Consider the following 21,061-nt stretch of genomic DNA (forward strand, 5'->3'; position numbering starts at 1 on the left):
TCCAAGATTCATGACAGAGCAGCAAAAATACGTAATATAGCGAAGGTGAGGTGAGGTTGCTTTTGACGGCTGAGGTTTACGACCTACTTGACACCTTCTACGGAGACCTTCGTTAAGTACTTGGGTACGGGTATGCCTGTCGAATGCTCGAGTATCCTTAGCAGCTATTTATGTCACTTCTTGTCCTACTCTTACCTACTTTAATTCTCATTGTTTTACTCAGGTACTGTCCAGTATCCATATTTTCTCTATAGTGAAAACATATCTCCTTCATAAATAAATAAAATATTAATTTATTTATAAAGGACACCGTAAAAGGTATTACAAAGACAACTATAATTGATAATGTTGTCAAATGTACTTTATTTGCGACAGGTAAATCAAAAAAGCGGTTAAGATAAATGTGAATCGCCTGGAACTACCACTGGCGCTGTCGTATTAGATGATCACGTTAATCTCCCCTTATTAGGCGATGATATACGCTTATCAGCTGATAACATCGAAGTTAATTACTAAATATGTGAATAGAGTCGAAGATCTACGGTTATCGCTCCAGCAGCGCAACTGTGTCTTAACTCGCCCACTGAATTTTCAGCGGGTCTGCTTTATTTATGCTTCAGCACTTCAACTCAAATTGCTGGAATAACGTTTTAATTAGGCTTGGATCAAAATTTGGTACAGGCAAACGAACATTTTGTGTATGAATTTTAACAGGAAGTACAACGCCGAAAATTTCTTTCTGTTTTTTACGGCACCGTTTTATACATAATGAACGCCGTACAGATTGCCGCATATTTTACCCAGTCGAAAAGTACATATACACATATAAAGTAGCAATCTGTGGCACTCCAAGTTTCTCGGCAAATGTTGCGAGTGCGGAGAACTCCAATGGCAGGGGTTGCGGCGCGGGGCCGGAGGCTGGGCCCTCATTGATCGCACCCGCGCAGCATCCCCCGCCGCCCCGGCCCCGGCCCCGCGCCCGTGCCAGCAATGCCTGCAACGCCGCAGCCCCGCTCACGCTAGCGCTCGGCTCAACGTCGACAGAACTGCTGAATATTAGGAATACTCCTAATGGCGGCGCACAGTACTAACAAATCAAACTTATTTCATGCATATTTTAGGCGACTCTCACGTTCAAAATTCAAAAGCTTCTCCTAGTTTAGCAGCAATAAAATTTCGGTTACAAAAACCGCTTTTCATAATCGATGAATACGAGTATATGTATTAGTTAAATCAAGATGGATCGAAGCTGTAAAAGTTTCGTTTCAATTTTCTATTGAGTTTCTGGATGTATCAATGTTCTAGATTCGTTACAAATCTAGTAATCCAGGTGAGAACTGGATAGGTATAGGTACGAGCGTAACGCGTAACTATGCGCCTTGGCATACCTCACCTTAAATATATGAAGGAATTACTCTATCGGCATGAATCGCAATAGTCCTATACTACATTAAAATTGTATCCGTCTCATTAAAAATAGATACTCGCACACCGTATCCATCACATGGGCCCTCTACTTTTATGAAAACTTGATGCAGGTCAGTGATACTACCAGTCGTAATGCGTGATTTATGCTTGTATACTTAGGTACTATATTGTTGAACGTACTTATGTAACGATATTTTAGCACTGTGTAAGACTGTAAAGCATAAACAAATGCTCTCTGAAAAGCAATATTAGCAAATTAGCATAATTTAGGTGGTGAGTGTCGGAAGGTCTTCGACAATGTGCGGGAGAAGCGCAAGCGTAGTCGGAGGGGATGTCACACTCCGCGCGCTCTTTTTTCTTTAATTCAGAGATTATTTAACTTGGTTTATTAGACGGCAACACGGGACTAAAAGCCTAACAATGACTATCATTATAACGATATGTAGTATAGTCTGCATCTTCTCAAATTATTTACACGCCTAAGACGGTGATCTGTTAAATAAAAGCCATTGTTCCTTTTGTGTAAGCGGTCGGCCATTGTGTGCCATTGTGTCTGACAATGGCACGCACCGTAGCACGCGCTCAGGCACAATGGCACACAATGGCCGACCGCTCAGATAAAAGAAACAATGGCTTTTGTTTAACAGATTAAGGCCTTAGACGTAAAAATCATTTGAAAAGATTCATACTATACTTAACTATTAACCCAACGGCAAAAGCAAGCTTATCGCTAAAAAATGCGGCTAACTTATCTATCTCATTGTACCTACGAATGTGTAGAAACAATTAAGGGACCATTTACTCCATAGTTTTTAGTTATTCGTTCTGCCGATGCATCAAGGCCTAGATCTACTCTCGTAATACATCGGGATATTGTTGATATCGGTTTCAGCGAAAAGTGTATTGGGCAACCCCGTCGTTGGCGGGAGATGGCAAGGTCGGAGGCTGCGTGCGGCTCGCTGGCGGCGGCGCGACTTGAATGGGCGGCAGCGGCGCGGGGTCGGCGCGGGGGTCGCGGCTGCGCGCCCACCGCCGCTCCGCCAGTCCGCACACCGGCGGCTCCGCTGCCCCACGGTCGGCCGCACTCCGCTAAACAACAATGCTTTAAAACACACCGTAACCACAAACCTCACCGTAACGCAGTCGGCGATGCTCGAGATCTGGGCGGCGAGCGAGGCCGTCGGCGAGCGGTCGTGATCATTCTAATTTATGTTAACGGCAAAAGAATTAAATTTTAAACTGATCGTGTTTAACAGAGGGTCGGGAGTGTAGTTGTCGTAGCGCGAGGGTGGGTGTCGCGCGGAAGCGGGCGCGGGCGCGCGGGCGGGCGATGGCGCGGCGCGGCGGGTGGGCGGCGCGCGGCGCGGCGGCGGCGCGGCGCTGACATGGGCGGGCGCGCGCGCCGCGCTCTGCTGGCGGCGCCCGCGGGCCTGCTGCTGCTGCTGGGCCTGCTGTGGCCGCGGGGTGAGTCACAAGCGCACCACCGCACCTATTACGCATTCATCCAAAAATCACGGTTGAAGCCCGGATGCAGACTCGATGAAAGCGATACCTACAGGAAAATGATTACTTTGAGATTCATAAAGATGAAACAAGTTTAAGGTTTTATGGGGCCAATTCGAACGTACATTTTGATATATTTAATAATGTCATTTTGTTATCATTCGCGCGTGCATTTCGCTCGTACTTATCCGTAGTGTAGATATAATAAACATTATAGATGTCGGTACATTTGGCACGAGCGAGACGCACGAGCGAATGACAGCAAAATGACATCATTTTGATGTCCAAATGTAAGTTTGAATTAGCCTCCTGGTTACATTTTTGTCAGTTTGTACCATTTTTGCTATGTAACCTACATGGAAAGCATTGCTACGAGCTACGGCGTAGCGCACGTAGCACAGTTGAGCAGTGAATATTTTATCCGAACATTGAGTACGCATTTAAGAAATTAAAACTAAAATAAACACCATCCTGAAAATTACTTATCAGTCCTCCGATAATTGCGCCCTCGGATCCCAATTCGCTGAATAAACACAGTGCCACCTCCTCCTCCTTGCGTCGATACCCTAATGTTGGGGTTGTGACCCGTCAGAGCATCAGTTTCTCCTGTACGTAATCTATTCTTCTCGGCATCTTAAACCGCTTCGGCAACCTTAGTGTTAAAAGTGTGGTGCAATGCAACATTTGTCGGACCTTCGCTTTGGGTCGGCCCTGCTCAGCTACCTACACATCGATTTGCTTTAAATAAGAAACTATGCCCATTTTACGGATTTTGCTTAGATTTTGCTGAAAGTACTATTTTTAATATTATTTTAACAATATTTATGAGCAAGATAATGCCTATCCTTTGTTACATACTACAATAGTTCAGAATTCAGATCTCCACCTTTGGACGAAATATCCAATTCATTACATAAATAGATATGTTGGTATTATTCCTTTATTTGGATAGAGATTGATTACACAGACAAATATTATACAGCAGTGTATATATTTTTTTTATAAATGTTAGCGTTACTTAAAATTTTAACTTACCTCTATGGTATTTTTACCTTTGTTTTCTAATTTAGACAACATTCTTTCCATTCGAACATTCATTCGCCTTTCTCAAAATTTTAAGACCAGAAACTTAATCTCTAGGTGTCTTTTAGTATTTTATATGTTTTCGAATAGTAGTGAGTTGTAAGTAAATAGGATAGGTACTTAACCACTTCGAAGCATAATTGCATTTGCTTTTAATATATTTTTGTTCCATCTTAATCCCACAGCTTTTCAAAGGATTAATTTACTAGTACACACCTACGTACGGACCAACATCTCGTCTTATGTGCGTCAACACGTCCTGTCAATTTTTCATACAAACGCTTAGTCACGCACGGAACATCAAAGATTTTCGTCCCGCCCCGACTACAAGCTGTAATTCCACAAAAGACTGCCTTGAGTTCCACTTGATAAAAATAACCTGAGTCTTTCGGATAATGCACGTAACGAGCATTTAACAGCTCCCAAGAGGCTTATATAGTGGGATAACAGTACGCCGAAAGTGCTTTAGTAGCCGCAGCCGGATTTTAGAACAAAAGCCTTATTTTTTGGTTGGCTTAGTCCAAAAATGTCATGATAGAAAAGCGAAAGATCATTCATCATTCTAATCTTGCTTGAGACTGCATTTAGGTACGTTCATTTATTGTTTTATTCAGCCTTATTATTTTTATTAATCTGTCCGAACTGTGGTCCGAACGAATGATGCCCATATATTTTCGTCGAAACTCAACACATCAATCGATAATAATATACTCGTATTTTTGTCTCCTTATATACTTTATTGTATTATCTATCAAATGGACTATTGCTACTACTTACTATTGATTTGGCTAAGTACATATATCAGTAACTAGCGACCCGGCCCGGCTTCGTTCGAATGCAATAAAGATACTTAATCATCATAATTTTGCACCCAACTTTCATTCTCTTGAATCATTTTATCTTCAGATGAAAGCAGCATTAAAATCCGATATTTCGAAATTTTATATACTTTTGGCTAAATATTTATATTATTCTGTTTTTAGTACGGTTTCACTCACTATTATTTTCAGTCGCTTTTGGCGACATGTACCGATCCGTACCGATCTAAATATTTTGAAATATGTCTCACGATAGTTTAATTTCGATCACTTTTGGCTAGTTTATATATTATATACCTTGGAATATTGAACGTTATTGAAAAAAATCTTGATGTTTTTACCCAATAATTAATTCTCGAAATGGGTAATAGTGATTACCTCAAGATTTTCGAGCCCAGGAGCAGTTGCGTATCGATAATCGTGTTTTTTTTTTAAATGTACTGTACCTAAGATAGTTTAAAAATATATCCCTCAATGGCTTAGCCTTTATGTGAATTACCTTCACCAGCACAATAATTGCAAAACTTTCTGACCGTTGTTGTCAGTACTTTCACTGTGAAGTGACACATTTTATATAGCTGTCTATCAGATTCAAAGCTAATTTCCGATACCATCTGAACAGTCAGGCGCATAATTTCACATTCCGCTTTGACAGTTTGACTGTTATACATCGCAAATTTTATGACATGGTTGTCATGTCACGATATTCAATATTAACCTTTTGGACGCCAATGACCGATATATACGCACCGTAGGTTCAACGCCAAAGACCGATTAATCGGTCATAGACCACATAGCAACGTAGACCTACATACATATGCATAAAGTTCAATTTCAGTATTGACACTTCGGTGATGTGGCCTCTGGATGGCTGCTTTTGTGTTTGACACGGCGTCGAAAAGGTTAAAACAACTTAAACTTTCTTCATTTAAACATAATCGAAATTTGCTATACTCTGGTGGAGCTGTTGTGTCAGGGTACACCCCAGTCACTTTAGTATAAATGAATAGATGTAAGGCAGGTAATGAAATCAAGATTGATTTCGTTTTATGGTAAAATCATGAGACATTGAATAGAAAATTTGGAGTATTTTTGATATTTCACTGAAACCTGTAAAATGTCTACCGCTTTGCGTGTTAAAAGTTAAATGTCCTAGAGGCCAATTCGGACTTACATTTCGACATCAAGATGATATCATTCGCACGTGCGTCTCGCTCACGCCAATACATGTACGGACAAGTACGAGGGAAATGGACGCGCGAATGATAACTAAATGACATCATTTAGATATCAATTTGATGTCAAAATGTACGTTTGAATTGGCCTCCTATTCGTCTTTTATGTTTTCGACGTGTTTAGTGAAAGATACTGCAATTGGTTTCAAAATTAAAAAATTAAAACTATGTTGTTTTTCTCCAGTAGTGGACAGTATGGAGCTATTTATTTCAAAGCAGCAAACTAAAGCAGCTCTATGACTTGTTTTTGTGTACAAAACCTTATTTTACAGGTTTTTTTTTTGGGTTTACGTCTCATTATTAGTGTCACGTCCATTTTAGGGGCCTTGTACTGTAAATAGTTTAATGCCAAAATAAATATTGAAATCTGATTCTCACAGATCCTGGTGTTTTTCGGTTCTTTCAACTCAGAATCACTAGCATATTCAATCCTGATGATAAAAAAAAATGGCCCAAAGTTTGTATGAAAATTGTGCATTCCACTACGTCATGCACATACAAGTGAATAAAATTTTCACACTAAAACGTGACTTAATGAAATGGACATTTTGGGATTTAATGGCAGAATGGAGAATGCTGTCGATTCTGGGTAGAATGAGCCCAATAATGTCCGGATTTGAAAGAATCAGGTTTTCAATATTTATTTTAGAAAACGCCCATATTTCTGACTGGTTATGCGCTATCTATGTATATAGCGTCTCATGAACGGTACCTTCTTACTACAGGAGTAGACATCATTTACTAACAACATGAAATACTGTACAAATTAATTTGGCTTTCCAGCTGTGTACGTTTTCCGGCTGATATGACGATGAAGCCAAATTATACATATTTTTATAAAAAACCGGCCAAGTGCGAGTCGGACTCGCGCACGAAGGGTTCCGTACCATTACGGAAAAAAACAGCAAAAAAATCACGTTTGTTGTATGGGAGCCCCATTTAAATATTTATATTATTCTGTTTTTAGTATTTGTTGTTATAGCGGCAACAGAAATACATCATCTGTGAAAATTTCAACTGTCTAGCTATCACGGTTCATGAGATACAGCCTGGTGACAAACAGACGGACAGACGGACAGCGGAGTCTTAGTAATAGGGTCCCGTTTTTACCCTTTGGGTACGGAACCCTAAAAATCGACAATTTCGAATAAAGAAGAATTCATAAAGATTGCTACGAGGCCTACGAGTATGAATGTTATGATAAAGTACTAAAGTAACTTTACTCAGTCCACTATAAAGGATGACTCACGCTAGACCGGGCTGGGGCCGGGCCATAGCTTCCAGCGCTTCGTTTTCTATGGAAAGCACCACGTGATCACCGATCAGCCGTCATACGTGTAACCTCTAAGGCAGGTGATTTTTGTACAGGGGTGCGCGGCGGCTATCACGAGAAGCGGCTGCTCCACCACCTGCTCGACCACTACAACGTGCTGGAGAGGCCCGTGGTCAACGAGAGCGACCCACTGCAGCTCTCCTTCGGCCTCACGCTCATGCAGATCATTGACGTGGTACGTACAACTACCCTCTAACGTTGTTACTGCTGCTATTATCAACCTGACCACTAGAATGTGTGGGAGAAACCGTAGAATGAATGTTATCCCAAAACTAATTTTCCTTCAACTAGAAAATCACCGCGTATCTTATTTATTTGTCAGTAGCCATTTTTTATACAACAATTATTTATGTCAATCGATTAAACGCACATAATTCACTGGAAAGTGTGAATTACCTGATATTTAAACCTCGTGGTAATCATGTGGTAATCTGTTGGAATTGTGTAAAGCCTTGATTAAAATGGGTGTAAAGGATCGGTTTGTGGGTGATACGCAATTGCTTGCAATTTAATATCGTTTAACATAATGTCAACGGTTAAAACGCTCGTACGTTTTGGCATGTATATTCAGTAATTCAATTTTGTTCGCAGGATGAAAAAAACCAGCTATTAATAACGAACATCTGGCTCAAACTGGTGAGTAGGTATACGTAGCTATAACCTATATTACACCTGACATGACCTAATGTTTATCTGTTTGTTCCGCAATTACGCAATTAGTTATTGTATCCATTAACTTAGTATGTTTACTTAAATGGAGTGATGTTACTATTTCTTATAAAAGCCGCAAAATTTACTTACTTATAGGACTAGCCCTTACTTCACACGATTAAACTACCTATTGTATCCATGTTTGCTGATCGAATACTCGTTAACGCTATTGACGTTAAACTCGCATTTGTTGTTGACGCTTTAATTGTAGGTAGTTTTAAAATAGACCCAAATAAAATACTCATGATATAAGTAATCGTGGATATTTACTTACGTAACCGGCTAAGTATGAGTCTTACTCGCGCCCCATGGGTTCCGTACCATCACAGGATTTTCTGTCTAGATCACAGTTCTCAGACGGACGGACAGCGGAGACTTTGTAATAGGGTTCCATTTGCCAAGTTCCATCCATCCTTCGGGTACGGAAGCCTGAAAACCATCTTGCTTAATCCCTCCTTTAACCGGCTCTACATATATCTTAAATAACAATAACGTATATAATAAGTAAATATACACATAATAATAATATACATATAATAATTCTGTATAACAACGCACTAATTAGTTTTTTTTTTATGTATACTATTCGATATACATACACCGTGTTTCTTTTAAGCTCCGTTAATTTTAAGGGTGCATTTCTAAGCTTGAATTAAATTAATTTCTGAAAGACACCGGTATTCTAATGAAATCTATTTTGAAGATAATCAATAATTTATTTTTATCTAATAAGGCTCTTATCTTACGAGCGTGTACACTTGCCTTAGGGCCTGATTACATATTGATTTGTGTTTAGTACGAGTTCATACATTTGCTACTAAACGCAACGCAAGTAGTATGAAAAATTAAAAATCAATGTTACGAGATTTAACTACGCTATTTTTAAAGCATTTATTTACATAAAAGATATATACTGTGGTACTAATACTAAACTAAATGAATAACTAAAAGCTTAAATCTAAAATAGTCCCTTGAGGCATTTCACCAAGTATGCTGGCGGCATTCTCGTTGAATCGCAATGCTGATACGTTGTGCGTGGAAGCCGCCAGCTCTTCGGTCACCAGTTACGTCACCCAGACGCTTCGCGATTTCTGCAAACCGCGCTGGGACCCCATGGACCTAGAGTTTCAACTCCAAATAGTACAAAATGGTACTCTCTAATACCGAGGCTCTTATATTTATTACGTTTTAAAATTTCGGCGCTATGTCATTTTTTTTACGAGCCTCTAAAGTGTCCCACTGCTGGGCAAAGGCCTCCTCCCTAAACTTCCAATCTTCTTGATTAACTGCAGCATCCGTCAAGTTTCTGAGAAACGCGTCCAGGTCGTCCCGCCATCTCCTCTTAGGCCGACCATGCCGGCGTTTACATTGTGGAACCGTGGCTAGTTTAGCCAACTTCTGTGGGTGCATACTATGTCATATAAATGTAGTTTTATAAGAGCAACATGTATTAAAAAATAAATAATATAAAATTAATAAATTGAATCAAATAATTTTTTAAACGATTTTTACTGTGCACGAGTTGTGAGATTAATCTAAAGTGACTCAGTTAAAACGTTCCTATACTACCGAAATAAATAATCTTTTTTTATATATGTTTGTCTGTACAGGAATGGAATGATATGAACTTGAGATGGAACACTTCTGATTTCGGCGGGGTCAAAGACTTAAGAGTGCCACCCCACAGGCTATGGAAACCAGATGTCCTCATGTACAATAGGTAAACAACAATTACAGGAAGTTTTATGAACATACTTGTTTTTTACTTATGAAATACTCAAATTGCCACTTATTCCAAAAATAAAATATGATTTCTAAATCGCAATAACAAAATAACCTTATTACCTACGAGTAAGTAGGGCATTTACGTCATATCTTGTCTGGCTTGAACTTGTAAAACGTTCTAAATACTGTCTAAACCGTCAACTTAGTTATGTTATGATAGCTGTATCGTTATTATCAATAAATAAATAAAAATAAAAAATAAAAATGTTACGAACCAGACAAGTTACAGCTACCTACTAACCTTGTTAATCTGATAACTTTGACAGAAATCCCAAACGGAATTACGCGGAATTAGGTATAATTATAAACCGCAAGAAAAATGTAGATATGTTCTCATTAAAGTATATCTATCTTTGAAGTAACACATTGCTGTACCTACTTACTTCAACCTCTTTGATCACAATATAAGTAATTACAAACAATCTACTGCCGATGGAATCTGGTTTAGCGATAATTTTGTAATTAAGTCGTTGTAATTTACTTAATAAGTAAAAATAGTAAAACAAGAACTTAGCTTACGACTACGAGTCGCTCTTAGCAGCATAAGCAGAAAGTCTCTGATGAAAAGATAAATATAGATAGACCAAGACAAGTTGGCACCGATTTTGATAGCACAGACTGTGCAAGTGTTATTTAAACGTCATAATTTCATAGAAGTTTGACGTTTAAAATAATACTTACACAGTCTGGGCTATCAAAATCGCTGCCAACATAGCTTGGTCTAACTCTAGCTTGAATAACGCCTAGAGCGTTTTCACATTGTCCGATCCGATATCGGATGTCGGAAGGAAGTAAAATGTAAGATAGGTATATGTGTTTCTCTGTATTTCTTTATGCCAATGGCACTCTCCTGCAGCTGTTTTTGTCATAGGCGCCTTCCGACATCCGATATCGGAAAAGCGCTTCCGATAAATTCAGCCATGTCGGAGCTCCCCGTCAGCTGTCGGACCGATAATATTTGTTTGTGTGCGTCATCATCATTAGGCCTTGTCCGTCTTTACAGATGATTTAAGCAGTATCTATGAATTGTGTTATCTAGCGACAGCGTCGCTCGTGGCTATATAACCCGATCCTTGAACGGCACAATCGTCCACATTTTTGACAAGTATTAGTACATTGAGGGTCCACACCGAGGCACCATCCGAGGCCTCATCGCGCATGTCTTATTGTTTATTTGTGTGCGTATGTGTAGGCATAAAGCTTGTTGTAGTGTGCGTGACTGCTAAAGACGCTCCCGCGGCCTGACTATGCGGATGTAGGTTCCTACATCCGATATCGGATCGGACAATGTGAAAACGCTCTTAAGTAACCTAAATAACAGGTACATTTTCTGTGATATAGCGCCGACGAAGGCTTCGACAGCACATACCCGACGAACGTAGTGGTACGCAACAACGGCTCGTGCTTGTACGTGCCACCCGGTATCTTTAAGAGCACCTGCAAGATCGACATCACGTGGTTCCCCTTCGACGACCAGCGCTGCGAGATGAAGTTCGGCAGTTGGACCTACGATGGATATCAAGTAAGTTCTTCTTACTTTCCAAACTACTACCTCATAATAAGATATGAGAAATTGTCTTTCAAACTAGTCGCTTATTCTAGCAAATCATTAGGTCCTTTATCAACATTTTTATTCCTGGGAACATTATCAGTTGGAATACTAACGGATTTTTTTTATGTATATTATAAATATTGAATTTCTTATTTGAAACACTCAAAAGCGAATCTTGCCAACAATAAAACCTAGATGGATCGATGTTTCGCCCTCGTTAGCCCAAACCAGAGGATTTGAAAATTAAATCGAATCATTACTTAACAATTTAATACCCACCGCTACCGCGAAAACTCGGACTAACTAATTATTTTAAAAATGTACTCTAGGCTGATCGAATTGTCGTTTTCATACGTTCCTTTATTGTAAATTTCATCGAAATCGCTAAAGCCGTTTTTGAGAAATTACCAAAACAATTATGCAGATTTTATGTATCTGAAATAATATGATAGATTATTTGCCGCTACTGTAAATACTCACCACAAAGATTAGACACAATTTTCATTTTTGCGTTGTGAGTAGGTATATAAATATTTCTTAAAATAATTGATACAGTACAAATCTGCAAAATGTGACCCTAATACTTACTGATCGTTGTGTCATCTGTTAACAGTTAGACCTTCAACTTCAAGATGAAGCTGGTGGGGACATAAGCAGTTTTGTCACGAACGGTGAATGGGAGCTTATAGGTGAGTGTTAAATCGTGTTAATAATTATTGTATTAGTTCTCTAAATATTTTTTTTGTTTTTTGCTCAAAATCGTTTTAGCTTTTCCATAGTGGTGTATGGTAACCATACACAAGTTAACATTGAACAAATTGAGCTCGAGGGTAAAACCGAGACAAACCCTATACCCCTGTCTTTAAAGTCATTTATTTTAAAGCGTTAATGAGTAAAAAATATATTGATACGATTTTCTAAAGACAAATTTAAAAACCAAAATTTGTGTATAACAGGTGTGCCGGGCAAGCGCAACGAAATCTACTACAACTGCTGTCCGGAGCCGTACATCGACATCACGTTCGCGGTGGTGATCCGGCGCAAGACGCTGTACTACTTCTTCAATCTGATCGTGCCGTGCGTGCTCATCGCCTCCATGGCTCTGCTCGGGTTCACGCTACCGCCGGACTCTGGCGAGAAACTTTCGTTAGGTAAGTTTGTCTGCTACACCGTAGCTCGTAGCAGTTAAAGTATTTTATATATCTACCGAACATTATATGTACTATGCATTTGAGCGCAGCGTATGATTTAGATTTAGATTTATTTATTTCATAATATTAAATTACATTATAAATTATTTTAACTTAATTTATACGAATTTATATAATGATCGTCACTTATTACTTGCTTATTATATACAAATGTCAATACAGATAAAAATTCATCACAAAGTCAAATAAATATTGGGAAATAAATATACAATGTCAATAATATATTACGAAAAAGATGTCAATATGGCTAGTTATGCCTAGGTATCTCGTAATGGTCGTCAAATTATAGTACAATGCATTACAATATAAGAATAAGTAAGCAATATCATATCATATAATTAATTAAATGTATTGATAATATTAGACGTCATTTCCATATATTCTTTTACAGAATATAATGGATTATCCAATAAAAAGGATCTCAATTGGCGTTCAAATGCTTCGTCAGATGGTTTTGTTCGCAACGTATGCGCATTGCGCAGTGGTAGGGTTTATTGTCGATCAATGAAATAAAATGCTTAAGCACAAAAGTTGGTAATATTTTTAGAAAAGCAAAAGAAACGGACGAATTTATAACAATTAGCCGAGAAGATGGCATGTGCAACTGTGCCGACATATCAGAAATTCGAAATTAAATACATAGTAAATACTTACCCCTTTTTCATAGTACCTACATAACTGTCTCGTCTCAGGTGTAACGATTCTGCTGTCGCTGACGGTGTTCCTGAACATGGTGGCGGAGACGATGCCGGCGACGTCGGACGCGGTGCCGCTGCTGGGCACATACTTCAACTGCATCATGTTCATGGTGGCCTCCTCGGTCGTCTCCACCATCCTCATCCTCAACTACCACCATCGGCACGCGGACACACACGAAATGAGCGATTGGGTAAATATGATTTTATTTTGTTTTTTAACATTGAAAATGTTTTTTCGATCGCATCAGTATAGCCACCATTTTCGCTCAGTGTGACATCGCCTTGGTGTCGTGAATTTTAGGGCTACATGAATGGTTGATATCTGTAGACGTGTATCGACAAGGGGTACAATATGGTCTAAAACTTTTTTGAAAATCGCCAAGTGTGAAAAATTCAATCAATTCGATCTTTAGGGTACTTTGTCATAAAATCAACTATATCTCAAAAACTAAATGCGATATCGAAATTTTTTTTAAAAGCCCTCGGGGTATTGAGTTGGGCTGCATTAAAAAAACCGGTCAAGTGCGAGTTCATTTAACTTGCGCACCGAGGGTTCCGTACAAACTTTCAATTTTCTCATATATGGTAAAAGAATCACGAAAGACTTGACCAGAAGTATACTAAGCGTAATTGTGTCCAGCGACATCTATCGGCAAATTGGCTAACTAATTTGCGCGACCGTATGAATGTTGGTTTTTCAAGGATCCTTTTTCATGAGAACCGATTTCAACAATTTTTGTTTTATTTGAAAGAAGGTATTTTTAGTGTAATCTTATAAACATTTCAAGTATAACAAACATCCGCAAATGGGCTTAAATTGCAAATTAAATTAGAAAATGTTTTTTGATAATTAAAAAGAAGTTTTTAAGGTAAAGGTGTGATTATATTTTTCCTGTAATATTTATGATAATGTTATTATTATGTAAAAAATTCTAAAATTTTCGTTGGTAAACTTCGGAGATAAGGGGGGGAACGGTATTTTTTTCACATTTTCCTTCATAAGTCAATTTTTTTTTTCACTATGAAAAACAAATCAAAAATTGTTATGTAATGTTCAATTTGAGCTCTTTCAAATGATATCCCACTCGATCCTAGTAACTAGACTTTGACTTTTTGCCCCCTCTTTATATTGGGCATTTTTCATAATTAGTAAAAATAAAATAAAAAAATTATACGTCTAATGTGTTTGGGTTAGCATTGTTCATAACTATTCCAAATTTCAAATCGATAGTAGTTCTCGAGATATTTAGCAATGTGACAGACAGAGGGTTATAAGGGGACATAAGGGTTCCTCTTGTACCTTTTTGGTACGGAACCCTAAAAACGGACCTCTATATCACTAATAGTTTAGGCAGGAGGGTTACTTTTGTGTGGCGTTCTTTGGATGCGCGTCGCGTCGCTGACGCAGCGTACTACGTAGGCGAACAACATGCCAACACAAGGCGAAGCGATGCGGCGCAGGGTGAATCAGTCCTTTGATAGAGGTGTCCTACGTAGGCGATCTCGTTGCAAACGCGAACGCCGTAGGCCCGCCGCTCCGCGCCGCTTCGCTTCGCGTTCGCGAGTTGTTCGCTTACGTCAGACGCTGCGTGAGTTGTTATGGGAGTTTGTTCGTAAAATCTATTTGTATTTATTCGTAGTACGTATTTTAATTTTATAATTTATAATGATCGAAATTAAACTATCGTGAGACATATTTCAAAATAATAGTTACTAAAAATAATAGTGAGTGAAACCGTACAACCGTACTGATCTAAATATTTTGATTTATAATGATGTTAATTTTAATAAATTTTGTTATGCGATACTTTGAAAATACTTCAAATTACTACTTAATTTTGAATGCCAAAATTATAATTGAACCAAGACAAAAAACTATTTTGTATCGCTTCGTCCTCTCAAACGGTAAGAATAGCGTGGCTTGGGTAATGTAAAAGAGAGAGAGACAGTTATTGTCATAGTAAATTTTGTAGTCACAGTAAATTTACTGCCATCTATCGACCAAATAAAAATTTAAAAAAATGTGTATATACTGGGTGTCCCTAGCCATTGGACAAAGCCGAAATGTACATTATGCATTAGGGTATTTAGAACCAGTTTACAAAGTATCAGAAAAACCGGTGTAGCGGTTACGAAGAATTTACAAATTACGATCTTTTACTTTGGAGCAGCCTGTGTGTGTTAGTAGCTCCTGTGGTAATAAATAGTATGAAACCTTCTTCGACCTTTCTGATTATCTTTTTTAGGGTTCCGTACCCAAAGGGTAAAAACGGGACCCTATTACTAAGACTCCTCTGTCTGTCACCAGGCTGTATCTCATGAACCGTGATAGCTAGACAGTTGAAATTTTCACAGATGATGTATTTCTGTTGCCGCTATAACAACAAATACTAAAAAGTACGGAACCCTCGGTGGGCGAGTCCGACTCGCACTTGGCCGGTTTTTTATTTTTTGTATTATAGGTAGAGTCGGACCAAGGTAACTTTGCATGGCATTTACAATGACAAAGTGTGGAAATGTCATAATCAATGTCAAATTTCTATGTAAATATGCTGTTTATAATGACGCAACCTCACTTTGTTATATCCAAGTCGGCGCAAAGTTAGTTTACACGGACTCTACATTCACGATATTTATTTGAAATTTTCATGCTGGTATTGTATAAAATGAAAACAATATCATAAATAAATGCGCATGCAGGTTGTATAATGAAAAGTGTATGAACGCGGATATATTTGGCAGTTCGTTAGGGTTATTTAAGAAGAAGGTTTATTCTCTATTAAATTAGTATTAAAGCTAGGTTAAGTTATCTCATTATTTGTTAATTTCACTGTTGTCTCAGATAGCATTTCATAGTATTAAGTTTTATTAAAAATTTACATACAGGAGACTATAGGTCTACATTGTAATAAATTCTAGCTGTCAGCTGATTCACCTACATGTTTTATAAGACTGTTTGTTTCTAAATAAATAAATAATTAAAAAAAAAAAAAAAAAAAAAAAAAAAAAGTGCCCATGGCCAGGGCTGGCAAAATATTAAATAACAGTCTTACGGTGTTTGTCGGCCCTTTCTCATAAAATGAACGAATTATGAAAACAATGCTCAAATAATGTGTGGTTTTACGCAGATCCGATGCGTATTCCTGTACTGGATGCCGTGGATCCTGCGCATGTCGCGGCCGGGCTCGGCAGCGACGCCGCCGCCGACGCGCGCGCCGCCGCCGCCTGACCTGGAGCTGCGCGAGCGCTCCTCCAAGTCGCTGCTCGCCAACGTGCTCGATATCGACGACGACTTCCGACACGGGCACGCGCAGCAGCCCGCCTGCTGCCGATACTACAGGTCCCTCGACGATCTACACGAACACTACTCGCCGCCGTAAATAGCACGGTTTCGATATTTTACCCCCGCCTCGAACGTTCCGCAGTCACCCGGCCCTAATAGCTATTAGTCGAATCAGTCATCAAACAGTAATTTAAAATCAGCTTTTGTGGGTCATGGGTCTCATTAAATTTTTGAGCATAATTCCTGTAGTTCCCTCGAATCCTCGGTCCCACCTGTAGTGTAGAGCGTAGGCATCCGCATTGTCTACAGAGCCATAACTGTTGCAGGGGGGGCGGAGAGGAGAACGGAGCGGGGATAGCTGCGCACAGCTGCTTCGGTGTCGACTATGAGCTTTCGCTCATTCTCAAAGAAATTCGAGTCATCACAGATCAGGTAAATGCTAATGCCGTTAGGTATAGTGAATTTAAATTTCGATAATATGAGTGTACATACTTACTTACTTGGCTACTTTGTTCCAGATGCGCAAAGATGACGAAGATGCGGACATTTCGCGCGACTGGAAGTTCGCCGCCATGGTCGTGGACAGACTGTGCCTTATTATCTTTACCCTGTTCACAATCATCGCCACGCTAGCCGTGCTGCTGTCCGCGCCCCACATCATGGTGTCGTAGCGACCCGCCCGCTTGCGGCTGCGGCTGCGCGTGCGTAACGTTCTGTGATACCGCGAATACTTGTTAAGTTGTGATGTGCGAGTCGGCGCGGGCGCGGCCGCTGCGGCGATGAAGTTGCCGCCGTTCGCCTCCGCCCCCGCGCCTCCCTATAGTAATAAGTTAACGCTGATCGAACTGCCATCTCCCTGCGCTCAACCGAATACTGCCCATCTTAATCCCCTTAAAGTTTTCTTCCTTCCACCAGCAGCTCTTGCTCTTGTTATCTGAAGAATCTATGAATCGTTGTAACTAGGGGAAGGTTTCACTGACTGGTGCGCGTGCACACCATAGCACGGCGACAGCGCGATGCCCTAATTCTTACGTGGTCCCAAGTTCACCATCCTGTCCGAGACACCGTGGCCATGGCGGCAGCCAAGAGGTCCACGCTAGATTACTTACAATTGAGAATGGTTGCAAGCCGATACGGCGGCCGATTATAAAAATGTTAGCACAAAAACGTCTTCCTTCATACCGTTGAACGACCTGGTTCGCATTTAAAATTTAAACTTTGTTAAAACTTTCTCGATTCTTGAAATCTATTGTACAGTTTAGGATTTGGGCAGTAAGGCAATGGCCCTTTGTTTCCTTATTCTTGTTCGATTCCGTGAATCGTGGTTAAGACCCTTATTTATTTTCGGATGTATTTGTGTCCGTAGCTAGTATAGAACTTTACAAACAATGTTGATTCAATTGGTACAGGTTGTGATATGCCTCGTTGTGAACGGGTCGATATTGTTATAAATGGTAAAATATCCATGGCTTATAGCTTAATAAAACATTCGTTAAAAGTTGTAGTTAAACAAAGTATTATTTTATTAAAATCGTACCTGGTCTTTCGGAGCGAGTTATACAAATAATAAATTAACATACATGATAACACATTTATACATCTTTTCAATACCGTTACCGTATCTTAATAACGAGCAGTTCGTAAATTGCCGATCTTAGCTTTTGCGCTCCCCATTATTAAAATTTTGACAATTAATAAACAAACTACCTATCCTAAGAATTAAGTAAACATAACGAATTTGAACATTTATTCATATGAATCAGTCAAAAATCAACCAGTCCACTTACATCCATTTTATGTTGTCGTATTACCTAATGTACGACTGACGTGCCTAATTACTGACGACAAAGTACAATGAGTCAACGCATAAGTACCATCTTACCCATTTCACTGCCACCGGCTATACCTCATCAAGTTACATTATTATTCTTAAGATACGACGCAATAACGATTTTGTTCGATGAATTATGTAATAAAATCCTTAAAAGTCATGTTAATAACGATACAGTTTATACTTTAATGTTGAGAACATTGTTACCCTTTTAGGAGGAAAACATCGCATAACAAAGCGAGTGCGCGGATACACGTTTGGAAAACAATGTACCCTCGCATCGTTTTTCATGTTTTTCTTCTGCAAGGCAGCGCTTGTATATAATCTAAAACGGCCCATTGGAAGTTGCGGGCCGTCTGTGATTATGAAGCCAATGTTTTCGTTCGGGAACGCAGTTTCCTTGTTTACTTTACTTATTGTTGTAAATATCGTATCATCGACCACTCTGTGTCGGTTGCGTGACGAGAGCGAGCCGAGTGGTGGCTGCCGCGTAGCGCGGCCACGGCGCCTGTGGCCACTAGCCAGCGGTCGCTGGTGCCAGCGCGGTACGCGGCCTCCGACGGCGACGAACGACCTCTGTCCCAATGATTTGTACAATTGTTAGGGTTAATAATCTGAATTGCATTTTGTTTATTAAATATAAACGAATGAGAACATGAAGTTTTATTTAATTATCAGATGACCTTGTTGATTTTATTGTGTGACCGAGCAACCCTGACCTATTTATTGCTGGCAGTCGGTTAGGGAACGCATCGAGCACCGTGGTTGAAGACAATCGATGCTATCCCGTGGGATGTTGGCACATGCGCAGAAGGCCACGGCGCCGCCGGGCGAGCTCCCGTGCTTGCCTTCGACTACTCAGCCTGATTAACGCAATGCAGATAACGAATTCAATTCTGCTTTTAATGGGAAACTAGTTGATAAAAGAAATACTATGGACGTTTCCAAGAACAAGCTATTTTATAGTTTTCAATTTAAATTTTCCGTCTCAAAGCTCCAATAAAATAAATCTTGAAGAAATCGTCAGAGCCGTTTACGTGATCAAATTTATATATATAATATGTATATTGCTTGTTTCATAGTAAGTACTTGTATTGAATATAAGTCTCTTTTAGCAGTAGTAGTTTTAATTAAATATTGTCTGGACTCTGGATGGTAGATGCCTCTATTTAGGTATGCACATGCAGGATGCTGTAAAAGGATGACACGTCAATATATGCAGTCTATAAGTCACAAAAACTTTAAATGTTTCAGCAAAAGGTATGTACCTATGTATAGTACCTATAGTGTCTAGGTTTAAATATAAAATGGTCATTATTATTGATCTGTAACCGTAAAAAAAACCTGTGACTTGAACTGGAGATTATTGAGCGAGTAGGTACCTACCGAATATATTAAAATAAATAAATACTAATAAACCAGAAACTCGAATAAAATAACCTCTCTAAATTTCAATTAAATGGGATGCAAATTATATTGGTTACCTTATCTAACAGAGATATTGATAGTGGTAGGTTACCTTAGCGAGGCAATGCAATACGGCATTTAAATAGGTCTTAAATTTTTTTATTACAAAAAATTACTGTTTTTTTTTCGAAAGTTAGGTTTAAGAAAGGATAATGGAACCTAAGAAAGGATATTTATATCCCTGACATTGGGTTAAATTTACCACTATTGCGGACATTGTTGACTTAAGTACAGAAAATACAAATACTTAGTATTTAGTTTAGAGCACAAAATCTTCCCGTTGTCGCTATTCTATGATAGACATATTATATATGCTGTTAGAAGTATTAGAATAAATTAAATTATTTTCAGAAAATACTTTAATTTGTTTTTATTAATATTAATATTATATATGTACTCGTACATGTAGGTACGGAGACAGTATAACATAATATGGTATTTCAACATAAGTAATCATTTCGATAAATTCACGAAATTTTAATCTCATATATGGAATGATGTATTTTCTTAATAACCTCCTAATTTATTTTCGGAATAGATCCTGACCCATGGAAAATCGATAATTTTATGAATTTACTGCTAACTTTTACGATATAACACATTAAACCGAAAGTAACATTAGACAGGTGTTGCAGAAATCTTAGGTACCTACCCATGAATCGCAAAAATCGTAAGGATGTCTGTATTGTGCATTTTTGCGCTAAGTGGTGGTTGGGCGGGCGGGCGGCTTTAGTAGTGCAGGGTTACTGCAGGTCACTGGAACCTCTCTTAAATAGGTACTGCTCGGTGCTCGCTCTATCTTCGCCTAGTTATCAAAGTAAACCGCGGCATTTAGCAATTCGTTAAATGCTTAAGTACTCGTAACTCTGCTAAGTATTCAATTCAAATGTTAAGACGAAAGAGGAGGAAAAAACCTTTTCATACAAAAGTAGTCCTCATTTTCCTTTCTGGATATTTACATTATTGTAAACACTTTGACATAATTTGTTGTATATCAACCACTGCTATGCCACTACGTTTGATTATTTAATTATTATAAGAGTTAGGACCATTTAAATATTTGTATGAAATCTGTTTTTCGCTCCTAATTTTTACAATAATCAAAAAATCGAAAAAAGTCAAA

The 21,061-nt window shown here is 38.9% G+C and overlaps 1 protein-coding gene across 2 annotated transcripts; it reads left to right on the forward strand.

The window, feature by feature from the left end:
- The first annotated feature begins 2,483 nt into the window (after positions 1 to 2,483).
- LOC134755846 (neuronal acetylcholine receptor subunit alpha-7) lies at positions 2,484 to 19,125 on the forward strand. 2 transcript variants are annotated; one of them, XM_063692476.1, is made up of 11 exons: positions 2,484 to 2,892; positions 7,436 to 7,575; positions 7,992 to 8,036; positions 9,722 to 9,831; positions 11,238 to 11,418; positions 12,062 to 12,137; positions 12,405 to 12,599; positions 13,352 to 13,548; positions 16,486 to 16,733; positions 16,967 to 17,072; positions 17,159 to 19,125. In XM_063692476.1, exons 1-11 carry the CDS (start codon positions 2,814 to 2,816, stop codon positions 17,309 to 17,311), a joined length of 1,530 nt encoding a protein of 509 aa, XP_063548546.1. In that variant the 5' UTR covers positions 2,484 to 2,813; the 3' UTR covers positions 17,312 to 19,125. The 2 variants fall into 2 exon arrangements, with proteins under 2 accessions (XP_063548546.1, XP_063548547.1); XM_063692477.1 differs by having other exon boundaries at positions 16,486 to 16,697.
- The last annotated feature ends 1,936 nt before the right edge of the window (positions 19,126 to 21,061 follow it).

Source organism: Cydia strobilella, chromosome 3, assembly GCF_947568885.1.
Source record: "Cydia strobilella chromosome 3, ilCydStro3.1, whole genome shotgun sequence".
In the NCBI taxonomy this organism is placed as follows: Eukaryota; Metazoa; Arthropoda; class Insecta; order Lepidoptera; family Tortricidae; genus Cydia; species Cydia strobilella.